This window comes from Molothrus ater, chromosome 33, assembly GCF_012460135.2.
Source record: "Molothrus ater isolate BHLD 08-10-18 breed brown headed cowbird chromosome 33, BPBGC_Mater_1.1, whole genome shotgun sequence".
In the NCBI taxonomy this organism is placed as follows: domain Eukaryota; kingdom Metazoa; phylum Chordata; class Aves; order Passeriformes; family Icteridae; genus Molothrus; species Molothrus ater.
In genome coordinates this window covers 602517-622000 of record NC_071660.1, presented here as the reverse complement: position 1 = coordinate 622000, position 19484 = coordinate 602517, and the positions used below count along the sequence as shown (strand labels likewise).

Here is a 19484-nt window from a genome sequence, read left to right as displayed (position 1 = left end):
AAGCAGTGATCCTGTAGAAGGTGGAGTTTTCCTCTCAAAGGTCAGTGGTGGCGTAGATGGGCCTGGACTTCCTGGGAATGCAGTGGAAAGAAAGCTGCTCCTCTGGGAATCCAGTGGGAAATGGCTGTCTCTCTTCTTCCAAATGTCAATTTATATCCAGGTAGGAATGCTTGGCTCCTCCCTCTGGCCGGAGCATCTCACAATGGGATGAAGGATTTTTTTCATCAGTCATGCAGTGACACTCAAGGGCCAATAACAGAAGATATCTCCCAGAGGGGGGATTGTTGAGGAAGAGATAAAGTAAACTGTTGTAAGAGACGGTCCAAAGTTTCCCTATTTGCCTCACACCGTCACAAGGACAGAGAGGAAGACCCTGAAGACCCTGGCTGGAGTTCTGGCCTGGTTGGGGTGGATGCTCGCCAAGTGATTGTTTGCAGCTGTGCTTGCTGTGCCCCCACGTTACAACTGCTTCGAGCAGGGGCTGACAGGGAGCGGCTTGCTCTGTACACTTACACCTGCTTCACGATCCCTGCTCATCACAATGGCCCATGAATTTCCCCACCTCTTGGCCAGATGAACTTTCTGGGGTAACTCTGGTGATCCCCCATAGAAGATCCCTCATCTGCCTCACAAGCGCTGTAAGGGAAGCCTCCTCCCAAGGACTGAGACTGAGACCCTTAAAATTCTAACACAGGGGCACTGGCCTGACTGAAGTGGGATGTTTGCCAAGTGTTGCCTGCAGGTGTGTTTGCTGGACCAAGACTGGTTTCTCATAGACACCAATCCTGAAAACAATGGCTCTCGCTCACCGCTGAGATTGATTTGTCCTGTTTTGGAACATGGACTGTCTTACTCATTTTCAATAGACTAATTCTCCATTGTCTTTTATCTGTTCTCCCCTGGTGGATGACTATAAAAGACCCCGAGTTAACCAAAGATTTTGAGATTCTCCCCCACGTGACAAGATGGATCTATTGGCTGGACCACGAGGATTTTGTCTCTCCATTGGTAGCTATTCCCACCCCTGTCCTTTTCTCTCTCCTCTATCCTTTATCTCCTTTCTAATCCTTCTATTGCTTCTGCTGTGGGCACTTAATAAAGGTGCATTTGTTTTGATTAATACTGAAATCCCCTCTCTGTTGTTTTTGCACTCTGAGATCAGTTAATGAACCATCACAACCCCACTTGTACGAGTGGATCGTGACATTAAATTGCCATCATGAACAGGATTCTGACAGACAGAGGGGTTTGCAGGGTTGTGTGTAGTCTGTAACAGGGGAAGGATGTTTCACTCCAGCCGCACCGAGCGATACCCTGAAAGGGTGAAAGTGTGAGTGGTTGTCTAAAAAGGAAAGGGAGTGACTCAAATTTCCCACAGATTGCACACGCCTAGGTGAAAAGCACCCCCATACTCAATTGAGGGCTCTGCCTTCAGAATTTCACAAAAGATCTCTTAGTGCAAAAAGGGAAACTGTTTTTGTGTATGTGTGAATCTGGACTGTCTGGGAAGTGAAGGGACTCTTGAAGTAACTGAGTAGAACCTCCCAGGCACTTAAGTCTCTTCACCCACCCAGGGAAGCAAGGGAAACACAGCAGAGGCTGTGTGGTTGTGTACCTTAAGTCTACACCTCCCTGTCATGGGTTTGGTCCCTTCACAAAATGACTGAAAACCTCAGCGCAAAAGTTAAAGCTGAATTTTATGCTCTACTAGCCAAACACAATGCCAAACCTTCTCCCGGAGGAGAAGAACGGGCACAAAGTAACTGATTTAATTTGATTAATTTGAAAATGTTATTGATAGAGTATGTTCTTTACAACATGAAACAAATTTAAACTGGGCAAAAATAAAACTATTCTCTGCTCAGTTTTGGGAGCTTGTCTCACAGCAGCTATAAAAACTCTCTTAAAGTGAAGAAGTGAGGAAAAAGCTATAATGGACTCCCTTCAAAACCTAGTTGAAATTTGGCAAAAACAATTAAATGAAGAAAGAATGAGATCCATCTGTTATGAGCTGCCCTTAGAGAGGAACACATTAAGAATTCACTGAATGCTGATTCCTCAACACAGGCAGAGGAAAAGAAAACTCCTCACATTAAACAGATTTATCCCCATAAGGAACTAGAAGCAGTAAAAAACTGTGGAGAAAACTGCTGCCCTCATTTGAGACCCTTGGTTAAAACAGAATATAATTATATTAATGATGAAGATTTTGAACCACATATCACAACTAAACAAATACCATTCAGCACTACCAAATTGACTAAGCTGAAGAAAGAATTTGGGTGCCTCCCACAAGAATCGGAGGCAGAATATGTCTTCCAAGTGTCCCTCACTGGTGGAGATCAAATTAAATTAACTGAACAGGAGGCCAGTGGGTACTGGGGACATGGAGTTTTCCTAACAACAGGAGATAAGCGTGACACATGGTCCCTGACACAATGTGTGCCTTTCTGGGCCGGGGGAATTAATCCTTTGGAAAGGGGAGACCCTTTAGCTATAGTCAGTGCCCCCGACCAGCTTTTGGAAGGCGCCCACAAAGCCACCTGCCTGCAAATGATTCATGAAAAAGGTTGATTCCTGGTTTTCAGTCACCAGTGCAATTACCTGTAAAGCCTGAAATTATGACTCCTTTAATTTGAGGGCTTCCTAAACCTACAGCAATTATTTTACAGAAAACCATAATGGCCTTGGGTCCCGTAGAGAGACTAGATAGATTCCTTGGTAACCCCACTGACCAAACTGGATCTACTGATCCTGGTTTCACTCCATACTCCATCCCCTCACAGCCCCCAGCTTCTCAATCTGATTCACCTGCCAGTAGCCGTAAAGTTTGGACATGGAGTGAGGTTGCAGTAGATTTGATTAATTACAGTAGATGAGATGGACCTGTAAAAACCCTGGAGGAGAAATCAGAAAAAACAAACGGTGTTTGGTTTATCAGGGCTCCTCACGGTGAAAATTTAGGGAAGGGAAAACAGATCTCTAACTGCCAACGTTGGTGGTCGTTGGAAGTTAAAGGGGGGTCCCCAGAGAGGTGATGGATGGTTTGCCCCTTGATAAATTACAGAAAATAATAACTAATTGGCACTATCAGAAACCGAATTTATCAGTTCAACCCAGTGCACCCCTCCCTTCTCAGAATCCAGCCAGTGAGCCAAAAGAAACCCTCTCCCAGCCTCTCCCTCAGAATTTAGGATGTGAGCCAAAGCAAACACAGAACCAGAGAAACTAGGCTCTCCATCCCTTATAGGTGAGCAAAGGGCTGGAGCATGGATGGATCTGAGAATGCTCACTAAACATAAATCAGGAGATATATTGATCACAGCTATCACAGGCCTCAAACAGGCACTTGTAACCTTTCTGATTGACACTGGGGCACAAATCTCTGCACTAACAAAAAGGATGCCCAGAAGTGTAGAATTGTTCCAACAAAGAAACAATGATGTGCTTTAAATGCCCTAGGAACTACAGAATCTATGAATGTGGCCTTAGTAAAACTCACGCTCCATGGAGAGGAGAATCAATTAGTTGTCAAAATTGGGGATATTCCAAACAATTTATTAGGGATGGATGTTATTGCTGGGAGGCAGTGGGAAGATTCTGAGGGATTCCTGTGGTCATTTGGTGTGCCAGTCTTAACATTAGACTGCTCCAAGCTGCATCCTCCTCACTGTCTAGCAAAATTACTCATGTAAAACAATACCCTCTACATTCTGGTGCCAAAGAGGGCATCAAACCAGTTATACAGGACTTGTGAGACCAAGGAGTGATAGTCAATACCCATTCTCTTTTCAACTTGCCAGTGTGGCCAGTTTGGAAACCCAATGAGAAGTGGAGGCTGACAGTAGACTTCTGCAGGCTTAATGCCAACACAGACCCTCTTACAGCAGCGGTCCCAAATTTGGCTGAATTAATGACATCAATTCAAGAAAAAGCTCACTCAATCATGGCAACTATAGATGTCAAAGACATGTTTTTTATGATACAGCCAGAAGGTATGGACCGATTTGCCTTCACATGGGAAGGACAGCAATACACTTTCACTAGGCTTCCCCAAGGCTACAAACACTCCCCACTTTGGCCACCCTACTTTAGCCCAGGAATTAGAAAAAATACCCAAACCTGATCCTGTAGCTGTTTATCAATACATTGATGACATCTTGTGGGGGGGGTGTGAAATAGAGGTAGTGGGAGAACATCAGCAAAAATAATCTCTCACTTAGAAAGTCTTGATTTGCAGATTCCCAGAGAAAATTCAAAAGTCTTCTCAGGAAGTGAAGTTTTTGGGAATTTGCTGGAAAGGAGGTATGACATGTATTCCACCTGATATCCTAACCTCTTTAGATCAGATCAAAATGCCTGAATCCAGGAAAGATCTCCTGCAAGCTCTAGGATTATTAGTGTTCTGGAGAAAACACATTCCAGATCTTTCAATAATTGCCAGGCCCTTTATGACTTGCTGAGGAAAGGGGTGAAATGGGATTGGACTCCTTCTCAGGAGGAAGCATTGCAATTGCTGTTTTTTGAAGCAACAGCTCACCAAGCACTGGACCCTGTCCATCCCACAGATCCTTTCAGCTGGAATGGGGATTTGCCTCCTCAGGGCTGTCAGTACACATTTGGCAGCAGGGTCCTGAGGGTCCAACAAGGCCTGTTGGTTTCTATTCCTGTGGTTTCAAAGATGCTGAGAAAAGATACACTACCTGGGAAAAAGGATTGTTTGTGGTAGGCTTAGCTCTCATAGAAGTGGAAAAAAATGCACGACAACAACCAGTTGCCTTGAGAGGCCCTTTCAAAGTTATTAAGACAGTCACTACTGGTCCCTCCCCGCCCCCAACACGGTGGCCCAAAGTGCCTCAGTTGCAAACTGGTATGCTCAGATTGAACATTACTGTAACATTTTCTCAATAACAGAAGGAGCTGTAAAAAATTTAGCGATCCAAGAAACTGAGGATTTGGGCAGCAGCCATGACAAACCTGCCTCTGTAATTAAAATATCCCCTCGTTTCTCCCCCAAACAATCAGCAAATTCTTGGTTCCCTGATGCCTCTGCTAAACGGGAGGGGAAGGTGTGGAGATACAGGGCAGCAGCCCTCCACATTTCCTCTGGTGAACGAATCATTACCGAGGGAGAAGGCAGTGCTCAGGTTGGGGAGCTGAGAGCTGTTTGGAGTGCTTTCCAACATGAGGTACAGAATACCTCTCCTGTCTGCATCTACACGGACTCCTATGCTGTGTATTAAGGATGTACTGAGTGGCTTCCTTTTTGCAGCAAAATTATTGGGAAGTTAACAGAATTCCAGTATGGTAAAAGGAAAAGTGGCAAGAAATTTTGAACATCACAAGTCAAGGGAACTTTGTTGGGGTGGGCAGCCTTTCATCAGACAGATGGAAATCCAGCAGGAGAGTGGAACAATAAAGCTGATGATTTAGCAAGACTAAGTCCCCTGAAAAGGAACAAATTACAGAGGACTGGGATCAACTATTAGAATGGCTGCATGTAAAAAGACAGCACACAGGTGCAAAAGATTTGTACAAGGAAGCTCTGGCCCAGCGTTGGCCTGTCACCAAGGAAAGGTGTAAAACATGCGTATCAGCCTGTGAGCAATCGCAGACTGGAGACTGGAGAGACATCCTTTGGAAGATGACCCTCTGCATTTCAGAAAGGGTAAAGGCTTATGGGACGCGTGGCAGGTAGACTATATTGGACCCTTTAAGAAGTCAGGAGTTAAACACTTTGTGCTGGTAGGAGTAGAAATTGTATCTGGGATGGTCCAGGCCAATGCTTTTAAAAGAGCTACAGGAGATAATACTGTTAAAGCATTGCAGGGATAGTTTGGAATTTTCCCAAAACCACAGGAAATTCAATCTGATAATGGGTCCCACTTCACTGCTAGAATTGTACAGGATTTGGCAAAAAATGAAGGAATTAAATGGACTTTTCACACCCCTTACTACCCTCAAGCTAACGGGATCATAGAAAGGACCAATGGTCTTTTGGAATGACTTTTGAAACCAGAGGAGGGAAATTGGGATGTTCGGTTATGGGAAGCTGTGAAAAGTGTGAATGACAGATGGGGGGGTAAATGGGTGTCCCAAAATCACTGTTTTTTGCCCCATAGCTCCAAGCATAATTGCCTCTCTAGGGAGACCAGATGATTTCAAGATTCCAGCACATTACCCTGGACAACCTGTTCTGGTGGACCTCCCTACTGTAGGGGAAGTACCACTAGTGCTAAAAACCCCTCTGAATAAACATGCATGGGTAGCCTCTGATGCTCTAGGGAGAGAGCATCGGATAAATACACACTGGATAATTCCATCATTCTAACTTTTTCTGTGCCTTAGTGGCAGGATTCTGTTGTGTTTATTTTACAGAAGAACCCTGAGGGACATGAGGATCATCTGAACCATGATAACACTGGTGATACTTTTCTGCATCCTACCACAATTCCGTGGACAGAATCCTGCTGAGTGGTCGTGGTCTGAAGCTACCATCCATCACACTAATGTTCTAGGATCATATCCCAAGGGTCGCCACCTGAACCTAGAGCCTATAGTGCTGCATGACTCTGAGATATATCGCCCCAAGTGAGTGGGGATGGGATCAGAAGGACTGGACTAGAACCCTAACTGGAACAATTGGTGAGTCGATTGTGGTAGCGTGCAGAAAAGTGGAAGGATCTCTCTATGAGAAAGCCACCTCCATTGCAGGTGCCGGAAATTTTTTAGAACCAGATGGAAAAAACTATTTGCACATCCCTACAACAGAACTGTGTCCTACGACAAAGTGGGAGTGTACCAAACAAATTCCCCTCACTCTGTGCTGCCGGCAGGAGTACGTTGGTAACTACACTTTAGGCCCCAGAACCAACAATGAAATTACAAAGGATTGTAGAAATGAATCTACTGACTGCTGGCATAATTTTACTTTAGCCAAACCAACTTATGTGACACGCCGTTGGCAAAATAACTTGACAAATCCATAAAGTTTAAAAGGCCTGGTTTACAAATTTAAGATAAATGCTATAACAAAGCCCACTCTGAGTACAGTAGTCACACCCCAGTGGGTAGAAAGGACTGAGAGCACCCTTAGTCAACTTGATACTGAATGGCCTTGGTCCCAGGCTATTGTTCATTTTTCCGGATCCATGGGAAATGTGAGGGATTTAAACCTATCAACTGTCATTATGCATGAAAATCAGATATACACTAGGCAGGAATGGGAAAACCAAAAAACCTGGCAGCTTCAAGGGATAGTGGGGAAAAAAATTAGTATGGTATGCTGAATGATTAACGGAACTACCCAGAGTAACACAACCTCAATCGGTGTTTTGACAGATCAAACAAATAAGCATGAAAAGGTTTGTACGCACCCAAGCTTACAGGATTGTTGGCACAATTTTACATTGGCACAAACCATAGAAGAGGTTTGTCTTTGGTCCAAAAAATTTTAAGTTTATAGTAAATGCTATAGCCCAACTTGTTACAATTTACACCACCACCACTCCAGCCCAACCACCGCTTATGCTTAGCCCAAGAATTTTTGAAAATGGACCAGATATAATTAGGAAAACAGGACAACAACAAATACTGTTCAATCCGGCATGGTCTCTTAAACAAGTCAAATTGCTGATGCAAAGTAATGTCTCAGAAATTCAGCCGGCCTGTTCACCTTTTTTGCAAACTCCCTTTGAGGGTTGGATGACCTGGTTGCAAAAGCGGAACTCTTTTAAAAGACGGACGCTAAGAGACATAACCGGTTGTTGTGGGAACAGGATTGGGAATTCTAAAGAGTATTGATTCAGAAGTATTAATGAATAAAATTGGCTGCTACAACTAGAGATTTGACCAAGTTACAACAACCACTGCAGTCATTGGCTTTAGGAACACACCAGTGGCTGCTATCAAACATTTTGCCAAATTGGGAAAAGGTAAATGTAAATGACCACAAATTGGTAAATGATGCACTCGGTGCTACACAAAACAACATTTCTTTGGCTCTCAGCTGTATCCAGGCACAATTGTGGATGCAGTCAGTTGCTGCCTCAATGATAAGAGAAGGTGAAGAAGGCACTTTTCCTACTGAAATTTGGAAAATAATTTGGGACAGTGCCACTGATTTTGAAAGAGAATTCCAATCCTGGTGGAACCTGGTGAATTTTACTTACAATCCCATTACAAACACAGCCATGGCTTTTGTGTTAACCATACGTAATGCCTCAGTGCGTTTGATATTTCCTATGATTGCATTAGGGCTGGATGATGATGGAGCTGTTCTCTATCCTTATGAGCATTGGGAATGGGCCCGTCAAATGGGTGAGAAATGGCAAACTGTTAATTTAGAATCTTGTCTTGTCCGAGAACAACAAGGGTTCATCTGAGAAAGCAATGCAATCATAGCTCAAGACATTTGTTTAGACACAGAGCAAAATATCTGTCATTTTGAAATTCATCCTAATGAGACTTCTGAAACAGTCCTTGTATATATAGGCAACAGGTGTGCATGCTTCAGAACTGCTTGTGATTTGGTATTCATAGAAAATGTTGTAGGAGATACCAAAAATCATACAAATGTTTGTGCTTGTAACTTTACCGAGATTACAGGATGTGATTTCTCTTTTGAAGCTCCAGTTACCTCTCACTACCCATTGCAATCCAACTACACACTGATTCACAAACTGATGCCTACTCCTATTGGGATGGATCTCACTTTGGTAAGACAACTGCTGCTCCATCGAGACTTAGTGGAAATCCTTGAGAAGATTGAGAAAAACGCACAGAAAGCCCTGGTGACTGTTCATCACAATGTGAGACAGATACCCCGTGTCATGGAAAGGGTGGAGAAAGATGCCGAGCACAGGGGGTGGGATACTCTTTTAGGTGGTCTCCCACTGCCACGGGTGTCCTGAGCAGTCTGTGTCATCCCATTGTTATCCTTTTGATACCAATTCTGCTTGGTTTTATTTTATCAGCAGTCCCATTTGTTATGAATTGGAGCATGAAACAGCTGACAAGATTGACGTCTATAGTTAATGCACACAACTTGGCTGATGTCCCATGCACTGTGGACATCCCCAAGCCTTTGACACAAGGCAATTATGAATTAAGCATATGTGTGTTGGAATAATCCTAATTTCCATTTATGATTTTGTGGGAATTACTTTCCATTTTTAGTAAATTGTTTTAGAAAATAATTTTTAAAGTTAATGCTTGTATTATGATTTGTTTATTGCATTTGCTTTTGATTATTTGTAACTTGTTTTAACCATTTGAAAATTGTTATAAAAGTAATATTGTTTAATTAATCAACCATTTGTGAAAATTGTTATGATAAGCAATATTAATTATGCTTGTTTATTGTTTCCCTTTTCCACTTCCATTTCCTATCCTTTCTTTTCCTTCTCTCTCTCTCTTTTTCCTCTCTTTCTGTTGTCCCTATTTTTCCAGGTTATACTACCAACGTACGGCGAGTTCTGCAGACCCATCAACGACACTCCAGAGTTCTGCTGATGAAGATCCCTCAAGACAATCGTGAGTCACGGGGTTGTGTGAGAGTCTGTCCGAATTTTCCCTCATCTGCCTCACGATCGTCATTGGGGACCACTGAAGAGAAGACCCCCCCTGTCTTAAATCTCTGGCTCCAAAGGAGAAAGTCATGTGCCTGAGACCTGAGAGCGTTGCCAAGCCATTGTTTGCACAGGTGTTGTTTGCTGTGTGCTACACTGAGCCCAATGAGAAGAAGAAGGAAGCACCGTGCCCTTTGTGCAACAACAGCCTTGGGAGCTGTCCCACCTCTCGGCCTGGCTGGATTCTCCTGAGTTCTGGGTGATCTCCCACAGAAGACCTCACCTGTTTTACAACCACCGTGACAGACAGACTGAGATGTAAGGAGCCTCTCCATCAAGGACTGAGACACGAAACCCCCATGTGAAAAGGCCCCTCTGCTCCTTCCAAGGACTGGGACTGAAACCCCCAGCCCGGGGCAGGTGTGTGGGGGAGGCAAGCTGACCAAAGCGAGATGTTTGCCTGCAGGTTGTGACCGCTGGACCAAGAACACAATGGCTCTCGTTTACTGCTGAGAACATGGACTACCTGTTACATCTATTCCTTATTGTATCTGTTTCCCCCTCCTCGCAATATCCAATAGAGTTATCATAATAAAAACCTCTGAGTTAGCCAGAGACTTGGAGATCTCCCTGACATAACAGGCGTATCCTTGACTGGACTGGACCAAAGGACTTCGTCTCTACGTTTGGTAGCTCTATCCCCCTCTTTCTCTCTCTCTCTCTTTTGTCTCTCTCTTCCTCTATCTTTTTCTCTCCCTTAATCCCTCTATCGCATGTTGCAGTGGTCATTCAATAAAGGTGCATTTGTTTCGATTATCATTGCAAACCCCCTTGTACCGTGTTGGTTCTTTTTGCACCCTGAGATCAAATCCACGAACCATCACGAAACCCGTCCGTGAGGACAGATCGTGACAGCCCCCGAGGACCCCTCCCCAAATTCCCCCCCAAAGCCCCCACAGCACCCCCAGACCCCGCTAAAACCTCCTCAAGTTGCCCCAAGACCCTCCCCAAATCTCCCCCAAATGTCCTCAAGACCCCTCCCCAAATTCCCCTTACGACCCCTCCAGGACCCCTCACCTGTTCCTGCGCCTCCTCAGCAGCTCCCGGAGCCCCCCGTCCTCTCCCAGCGCCTCCCCCGCTCTCTCCAGCGCCTCCCGCAGGACCCGCCCGAGCCCGGGGCGGCTCCCGGGGGTCCCTGAGGGGGTCCCGGGGGGCAGCGGGGGGGGAGGAGGCGCCCGCTCCATGCCCGGCCCCGGGGTCAGGGGGCGCCGGTTCGGGTTCGGCTCTGATTGGCTGGAGCGGCGCGGGGAGGGCAGAAGTGGATCAGGGGAGACGCCCGGTGATTGGTTGGTTTCATAGAGGGCACGGTGATTGACAGGAGAGGGGCGGGGAGGCGGGCTTTGACGAAGGGAGGCGCGCGGTGATTGGTTGGTTCGGCTCGAGAGAGGCGGCAGTAGCTGAGGGGATACCTGCCGTGATTGGTTGGTTCGGCGCGTGTGGAGGCGGGCTTGTCTGAGGGGAGGCGTGCAGTGATTGGTTATATCGGCGCACGGGGAGGCCGCTCTTCCTGAGGGGAGACCCGCGGTGATTGGATGGTTTGGGGCGGAGCGCGCCGCTATTGGCTGGGAAAAATCCGGGATTATTAAGGGAACATTCCCAGTTTCTTGGAGATAAACTCTCAGATTTTTATGGAAAAATTCCCATATTTTTGCAGGAGAAACATTCCCGGAATTTTTGACTCCACATGACCCCAAATAACCCAAATAACCCCAAAACACTCGAAATAAACCCCAAATAACTCCAAAAAACCCAAACAATACCCAAAAGTCCCCCAGATAACCCCAAACAAATCCAAATAACCACAAAAAACAAAAAAAAACCTAAATTAAACCCATAAAACCCCAAATTATTTCAATTACACCTTAAAAATGCCATATACACCTAAAAAAATGCCAAGATAAACCCAAAGAATATCAAACAATTCCAAATAAACCCAAATAAGCCCAAACTAACCCAAATACTTCCAAATAACCCCAAATAAATAGAAATGAACCAAGTAAAACCGAAGATAAACCCCAAATAATCCATAAATAACCCCAAATAAACCCCAAACAATCACTAAATAAACCCAAAGAAAACCCAAGTAACCCCAGTTCCTCCTGTTCCCACCCCGAAACAGATCCCGACCAATCAGAACGCGCAGCACTGATGACGATCCACTCGCTGGGCAGAAACTCAGAGCACTGGCCGTGCTCAGCGATTTTCAGCCAATCAGCGCCCGGTCCGACTCTGACTCATCAGGTGCCAGGCACAGACCAAGGCCTCTCACTGCGGTAAATAATCGCAGACCGCGCGGGGTAATTTCCAGCCAATCAGAGCGTGTCTCGCTGATGACTCATCAGTTGCCAGGAGCGCAATTTGGGGAGGGGGGGAAGGTGACCCTGGGGATGGGCTGGGGACCCCAAATTAATCCAAAACGGGGTTGAGACCCCAAAACCGAGCAGGAGGGGCCTGGAGCCCCCAAAACCATACACGGGGGAGGGGACTGGGGGAAGGATTGGAAAGGGGAGGGAGAGTGGGGAAAAGAGGGGGGTGGGACCCCAAAATTGAGCTGGGAGGGGAATGGGACACCCAAATTAAGCTGGGAGGGGTATGGGATCCCAAAACTGAGCTGGGAGGGGGGTGGGACCCCCAAACCGGATGAAGCCAATTTTGTTCCTGGAATATGAAAAGTAGTTTATGGATATGCATGAGGGTCTATGAATATGCAACAGGCTGATGTCATGGGAGACAAGGACCATCGAGCAAAGGTTGTTATGTCCACCAAGACCCCCCAATTATTTTCAGGTACACCCCTTATATTAATCTGGTTTTAATTCCATCAGCCTGTTGCATATTCATAGACCCTCATGCATATCCATAAACTCATTTACATATTTCAGGAACTATTTCACATGGCCCGTCCTTGGGGGTGTCTCCTCATTTCAGGAGCCTCCACTGAAATGGAAAATGCAATCTTCCTCCCTTTGAAAAAATTATTATTATTATTATTATTATTATTATTATTATTATTATTATTATTATTATTATCATCAACATCATCATCATCAATAAGAATAAACAACTATAAAAATTATAATTAAGTTTGAAATTAAGAGGCTCTCAGGCAAAGATATGGGAGTAAAAATAACAGTTCTTTATTAGGAAAAATTAAAAATACAAATGCAGGAGTACAAACAAAAAAAAAAACAGTGACAGAGTCAGAATCCTCTGGGAATCCAGTAGAGAATGAGGCTGATCCTTTGGAATCCAGTGAGAAAAGGGCTGATCCTTTGGGAATCCATTTCTTACCCCCCAAAGACAGGGCAAAAGGGCTGTGGAGTTTTTATAGGGTATCCCAAGGGTGGAGTTGGGGTTTGGGTCAGGGGAGGAGTTCTCAGCAACACAAGAAGGGTGAGATCAAATTCCTGTCTCTTATCAACAGCAGCACTCCACACAGAACGAGTCCCCAAATCCTAAATTCCCTCTAAAACAACTGAGAAATTGTGGAACTGCAGATATATTCGATCAATTTCCTTCATTTAACCCAGTTTGGGGTCTTTTTAAAGGATGAAGGTGAAGCAGAGGAAAATTAAGGCCAAACCAAAAGGAGAAGCAGCCAGGAGTGTTCCCAACATGGATCACAGGGAATGTGTTGACACCAGGCAGGGGGGCCAGGTATCTCTAGGGGGAGCTCAGGCAGCCTGGGGGCGTCCTCAGGTGACCCAAGAGACCCAAATTTGGGAGAAAACCCCAGCATTTGGAGGTTCCAGGTGTTCTGGAAGGTTCCAGGTGCTCCAGGTGAGCTCCCAGGCCCCATTCCAGCCCCCCCAGGTGTGTTTGCTACCTATCCCCAGATGTGTGAGTTACCTGTAACTGAAACACCAGATAGGCCATGGCCCTGTGACACTCCCAGGTGTTACCTGTCCCAGGTGTGTTTGCTCCCTGTCCCAGCTGTGTTCCCTGTCCAGGTGTGGCCTCACCTGCAGCTGGAAGGCCAGCTCAGCCGTGGCCCTGCGGGCGCTGACGGCTCCATCACACTCAGCCTGGGCCACCTGGAAGTCGCGCTGGGCTCGCGCCGTGGCCTCCTCGCTCAGCAGCTGCGCCGACACCTGCTCCTGCCGCGCCCGCGCCTCCTGTGGGGACAGCGGCACTGGGAGGGACTGGGAAGGACTGGGAGGGACTGGGAAGGACTGGGGAATGGGGTGCTGGGAGCACGGGGTGTACAGGGGGTGTTGGGGCACTTGGGGAATGGGGGGACTGGGAGAGACTGGGAGAGACTGGGAGGAACTGGAATGGGACTAGAAAGGCACTGGGAGCACTTGGGAGGGACTGGGGTACTGAGGGTACTGGGAGGAGCTGGACAAGAACTGGGAGGTGCTGGAGTGGGATTAGTGGGGTATTGGGAGAGTACTGGGGGTACTGGGGCAGTTTGGGGAATGGGGTACTGGGGACACTGGGAGGGACTGGGACAGACTGGAATGGGAAATGAACGGCACTGAGAGGGCACTGGGGAACGGGGGTACTGGGAGCACTGGGATGAACTGGGACCCACAGGGAGAGCACTGGAGGGCACTGGGAATAGTGGGGGGTGACTGACAGGAAGGTGACCCAGCTGCCCCCAGGTGTGTCTCCAGGGGTGTCCCCAATGTCCCCGATGTCCCCGGTGTCACTCACGCGGATCCCGGCGTCGCGTTTGGCCTCGGCCTCTCCCACGCGGGCGTCGCGCTGCACCTGCGCCGTGCGGCCCTTCCCGAGGGAGCGCAGGTAATCCTGCACGGGGACACACCTGTCACACCTGTGCCACCTCCCTGTCACACCTGTGTCACACCTGTGTCACCCCATCCCCCCAGATGTATCCCAGGTGTGTATTAGCCTCCCCCAGCTGTCCCATATGTGCCCAGGTGTATCCCAGGTGTCCCCATCTTGTCCCTGGGCATCTCCAAGTGCGTCCCAGGTGTGTCCTGAGTGTCTCAGTTATGTCCCAGGTGTGCCCCAGGTGTGCCCAGGTATCTCCAGCTGCCCCCCCAGGTGTGTCCCAGCTCTCCCCAGCTGCTCCCAGGTGTATCCAAGGTGTATCCTGGCTGTCCCCAGGTATGCCAGGTGTCCCCACATGTGTCCCCAGCTGTCCCCAGCCATGCCCAGGTGCATCACCTGCTCGTCGTGCACGTCCTTGAGGGTGTAGCTGACCACAGAGATGCCCATGTTCACCAGGTCAGAGGAGGCCACGCGGAAAACCTGATCCGAGAACTTCTGCCGGTCCTTGTAGATCTCCGGGGCGGGGCCGGGGTGGGGCTTAGCAGGGCGGGGCTCAAATGGGGGTGGGGCTTGGCTGGGCAGGGCCCAAGAGTGGGGGTTAAGTTGGGCAGGGCTCAGTGCTAAAAGGGGCAAGGCTTTGTAGGGTGGGGCTCAAATTAGGCAGGGCTCAACAGAGCAGGGCTCAAAGGGGTGGAGCTTAGAGGGGTGGGGCTCAGCAGGGTGGGGCTCAAATAGGGTGGGACATTGCAGGGCAGGGGTGAAGCTTAGTGGGCCTGGGCTTAGCGGGGGTGGAGTTTAAATTGGGCCAGGCTTATTGGGGTGGGGCTTAGCAGAGAAAAGGCACAGGGATGGTGGGCGGGGCATGGTTTACCGAGGGGGCGTGGCTTGAGACAATGGGTGGTGCCAGGCAGGCAAAGTGCTATCTGGGGGTGTGGCTTTGATCTCAGGGGCGTGGTTTGGTTCTGCGGGTGTGGCTTAAGCAGAAAGAGATCAGGTTTAAGGTGGGATGTGGCTTGAGCAAAGTGGGTGTGATCTAAATTGAGGGGTGGGGTCACGATTAAGGCAGGGACATGACTTGATGCAGAGGCATGGCTGGAGTCATGGGGTGGAGTCTGGTGGGTGTGGCTTTGAGAGAGGGTGGGGCTTATACTGGGGCAGGGTCAAGAAGGGAGGCGGGGCTTAGGGTAGGGGTGGGGCAGGAGTGGGCATGGCTTTAGAGGGAAGGAGGATCTTGTGCTGGTGGGCAGGGCTTTAGCAAAAGGGTGACATATTGTGGGTGTGGCTTTACAGGGGGTATGGCCTCCTCCAGGGGTGGGGGCTTTCAAGGGGTGGAGCTTATGGGTCAAATGGGGGGAAATCTCTTAAAGAGCCACATCCCAGCCCAAGGGGAGATGGCAACTTCCCCTTGAGGGGGTGAGTCAATCCAGGTTGGCACAATGGGGGCGTGGCTTCTGAGATCTGGGATTTCTTAAAGGGGCCACGGCCCATCCCAAACGGGGGGCATTGGTTGGATCCCAAATGGGTGTGTCTGTCCTGGGAGGGGCGTGGCTTCCCCGAAGAGGGCGTGGCTTCCCCCAGCCCCACCTCCACAGTCATGTGGGCCATGATGGCGCGCTGGTGGCCCTCCAGCGTCTCCAGGGCGATCTGGCCGATCTCGCTCTCCGATTTGCCCAGGAACATCTGGCAGGCAGCTGCCAGCATCTCCTTGTTCTGCCCCTGGATCTTCACCTGTGGGGGAGCTGGGATCACCTGGGGACCCCCCCAGCCACCCCTGGGACCCCCCCAAAATTGGCATGGCCCCTTTCAGGGGTAGGTGTGGCATTGCCTTTTGAAGTTTGATTGATAGGGTGGGGACCACCAGGGTAGCGCCCTTTGTAGAGTATAATCCACTTGGAGAGGATTTAGGGGTCCACACCAATCCCAGCCCATTTCTGGGGAGGTTTTACCCCTCTTAAAGGGGTCTCCACCACCAAAAACTCCTTTTAAGGGAGGTCAAGACCCTCCAGTGGGATTTTGGTGTCCCCACCACCCAGAACCACTTTAAGGATTGGACCTTGACCCCTTTAAGAAGGGTTTAGGAAGGCTGCCCCATTACAAACCTTTTTTATTATTCACAGTTTTGATAAAGGCTTTAAAGGGAGTTTAAATATTTTTTAAGGTTTTTTGAAAGGATTTTTAAAGGGTTTTTCCTCCTCTTAAGGAATTTTTGGGTCCCCACCACTCCAAGCCTCTTTTAAGGAGGATTCCCCCTCCAATCCCAGGGGTTTGGGGATCCCCAAAACTTCGAGCTCCTTTCAAGGGAATCCTCACCCCTAAATGCCCTTTTTGGGAGCCTTTTTAAACCCTGCAAGTGTTTCCGGTGGGCCCCACCACTCCAAACCCCCTTTAAAGGGCTCCTTCCTCCCCTGATTTGTTTTGCGCTTCCCGCTACCATCGCCGCTTTAAGAATGCCCTTAGGTGGGCCCCACAACAACCTCACTTAAAAGGGCCATGCCACCCCGGCTGGTTCGGGCAGGGAAGCCCCGGGGGGGGTTTTGGGGGGTCCCGGGGGGTAACTGGGGGTCCCGGAGGATTTTTGGGAGGTTCTAAGGAGATTTCGGAGTTTCAGAGTGTCGGTTTGGGGGTCCCGAGGGGGTTTTGGGGGTACCCGCGTAGGATATTTGGGGGTTCTGGGGGGATTTGGGGAGTCCCAGAGGGGGATTTTGAGGGTTCCCAAAGAGATTTTCGGGGTTCTGAGTGGATTTTTGGGGGCTCTGAATGGGGTTGCTGGGGTCTGGGGAGGGCTGCAGGTACCGAGGGGCATTTTGGGGATCCCGGGAAGATTTTGGGGGGATCATGAGTGTATTTTTGGGGATTCCGAGGGGGGATTTTGGGGTGTCCAGGAGGGGATTTCTGGGGTTTTGATGGGAGATTTTTTAGGGGGTTGTTGGGGGTCAAGGAAGGGACTTTTGGGGGATTCTGAGGGGGGATTTTCAGGGGCCAAGGAGGGGATTTTGGGGGGATTTTTAGGGTATTTCTGGCAGTCCAGGAGGGGATTTTTGGGAGCACAGAAAGCAATTCTGGGGGGATTTCTGGAGTGTTTTCTGGGGGGGGGGGGTGGGATTTTTGAGGGGGGGGGGTTGTGCTGTTTTGGGAGTCCAGGAGGGGATTTTGGGGGATTTTTGGCCGTTCTGATGGGGGATTTTCTGGGGTCCATGAGGGTATTTTTGGGGTATTTTCGGGGTGGTTTTGGGTCGTTCCAGGGGTACCTGTGCGATGCCGGTGACGGAGATGGGCACCCCGTGGCGGGTGTAAACCTTCTCACTGCGCACGGGCAGCGTCAGCGTGTTCAGGGAGATCCTGGGGAGGCCGGGGAGATCACCCCAAATCTCTGGGGAACCCCCCCCCACCCCGAACCCCAAAACCCCCCCCCCGGGCCCCTCCTCACCGCTGGATCTGCTGCAGGCACGGGATCACCAACACCCGGCCCCCGGCCACAATCACCGGGGGGCTGCGGCAGAAACCTGGGGGGCACCGAGAGCTGGGGGGGACCCTAAACCCCGAGGGGACCCCAAAACCTCGGGGGGACACGGGGACATCCTCAGGAATCCCCGGAACGGGTTTCGGGGGGGTCCCAGCAGGGGCTTGGAGGGGGTTGGGTTGGTCAGGGGGGATCTCAGGGGTTTTGAAGGGGGGAAATTGGGGGGAAAATCTGGGGGAAAATTTGGGGGGGAGTCCCCAGGAGTCCCGGGGTGGGGCAGAATGGATGGGGGGGGACCCTCGGGGAGGGGTCTGGGGGGTCCCAGGAGGGGTTTGGGGGCTTAGGTGGGGTCCGGTCCAATGAGTCCCAGGGTGAATTTGGGGGTCCGGGGGGGGCGGGGGGTTCCCAGGAGTTTTGGGGATAATTCTGGGGGTTCCTTGGAGGGTTTTGGGGGTTCCCAGGAGATTTTGAGGGGAGAGATTCTGGGGCTTCCCGGGAGTTTTTGGGGAATTCCGGGGATTCTCAGGAGATTGAAGGGCGCGGGCGGGGGTCCTGGAAGGATTTTCGGGGGAATTCTGGGGGTTCCTGGGAGGTGTTGGGACATTCTGGGGGTTCCCGGGAAATTCTGAGGGGATTTGGGGGTTCCCAGGAATTCTGAGGGTGACCAGGAGCCCCCGGGCCCCCCGAACTCACCCGACACCACCATGGCCTCGTTGGGGCCGCAGGTGAAGAACATCGCGGCGGGGAAGGGCCGCGGATCGATGGGAGCCGATGGGGATCGATGGGGATCAGTCGGGATCGATCGGAGCCACTCGGGATCAATCGCGATCCGCGACCGCCGCCCCGATCCCGGCAGCCCCCGCGCTCGCCACTTCCGCATTAGCGCGGTGACGTCACCGAACACGCGGTTTCCCATTGGCTGCCGCGCCAAGGGCGGGTAAGGGAAATCTGTTCTGCCTGGCAACCTGTGACGTCCCTGATTTCCCGGCGCTCCATTGGCTGCGCCCTACTCAGATTTCCGTATTTTCCATGGGCAATGAACAATTTCAGTAAAGGATGAACCTGGGGGTGAGGGCAGTGACGGCGTCTGGGGAGCTCCAGACCTTGGCCGGATCGTGGTCATGTCATGGTCAGCTCAAGGTCAGCTCATGGCCATAATTGTATCATGGTCATCTCACGGCCGCAATTGTGTCATAGTCAGAATCATCTCATGCTCATGGTCATCTCATGATCAGGATCATGTTATGGTCATGGTCATGTTGTGGTCATTTCTTGGTCACAATTCCCCACGGCCATGGTCATCTCAGAGTCATTGTTTTGTCATGGTCACAGTCATGGACATTTCTTCATTACCTTATGGCCATAGCTGTGTCATGGTCATAGTCATGGTCATCTCATGGTCATCGCTTGGTCTCAATATCTCATGCTCATGGTCATGTCACAGTTGTAGTCGTGTCACCATCACAGTCATGGTGTCACCATGATGGTCATGGTCAATTCTTGATCATCATCATCTCGTGCTCATAGTCAACTCACCATAATGCTCATATCATTCCTGATTACCATCATCTCATGGTCATGGTCACAGTCATAGTCATAGTTCTGTCAAATTAATATCATGGTTATGGTCATGGTCATCTCATGGTCATGGTCATCTC

General features: G+C 49.5%; 1 protein-coding gene and 1 long non-coding RNA gene across 3 annotated transcripts; one reads left to right on the top strand and one right to left on the bottom strand.

The window, feature by feature from the left end:
* Positions 1–4268: 4268 nt before the first annotated feature.
* LOC129047043 (uncharacterized) lies at positions 4269–10395 on the top strand. Of its 2 annotated transcripts, XR_008509008.1 has the most exons (3): positions 4269–4305; positions 6379–6645; positions 8629–10395. It is a non-coding gene; the product is annotated as an uncharacterized LOC129047043 (long non-coding RNA). The 2 variants fall into 2 exon arrangements; XR_008509007.1 differs by lacking the exon at positions 4269–4305 and having other exon boundaries at positions 4828–6645.
* A 2349-nt stretch (positions 10396–12744) lies between these two features.
* LOC118700783 (flotillin-1-like) lies at positions 12745–18673 on the bottom strand. The gene is made up of 7 exons (XM_036405367.2): positions 18520–18673; positions 17794–17869; positions 17615–17705; positions 15951–16094; positions 14763–14879; positions 14286–14381; positions 12745–13744 (listed from the first exon to the last, which is right to left on the bottom strand). The coding sequence occupies exons 1-7, from the start codon at positions 18560–18562 to the stop codon at positions 13475–13477; spliced, it is 837 nt and encodes a 278-aa protein (XP_036261260.1). The 5' UTR covers positions 18563–18673; the 3' UTR covers positions 12745–13474.
* Positions 18674–19484: the final 811 nt, after the last annotated feature.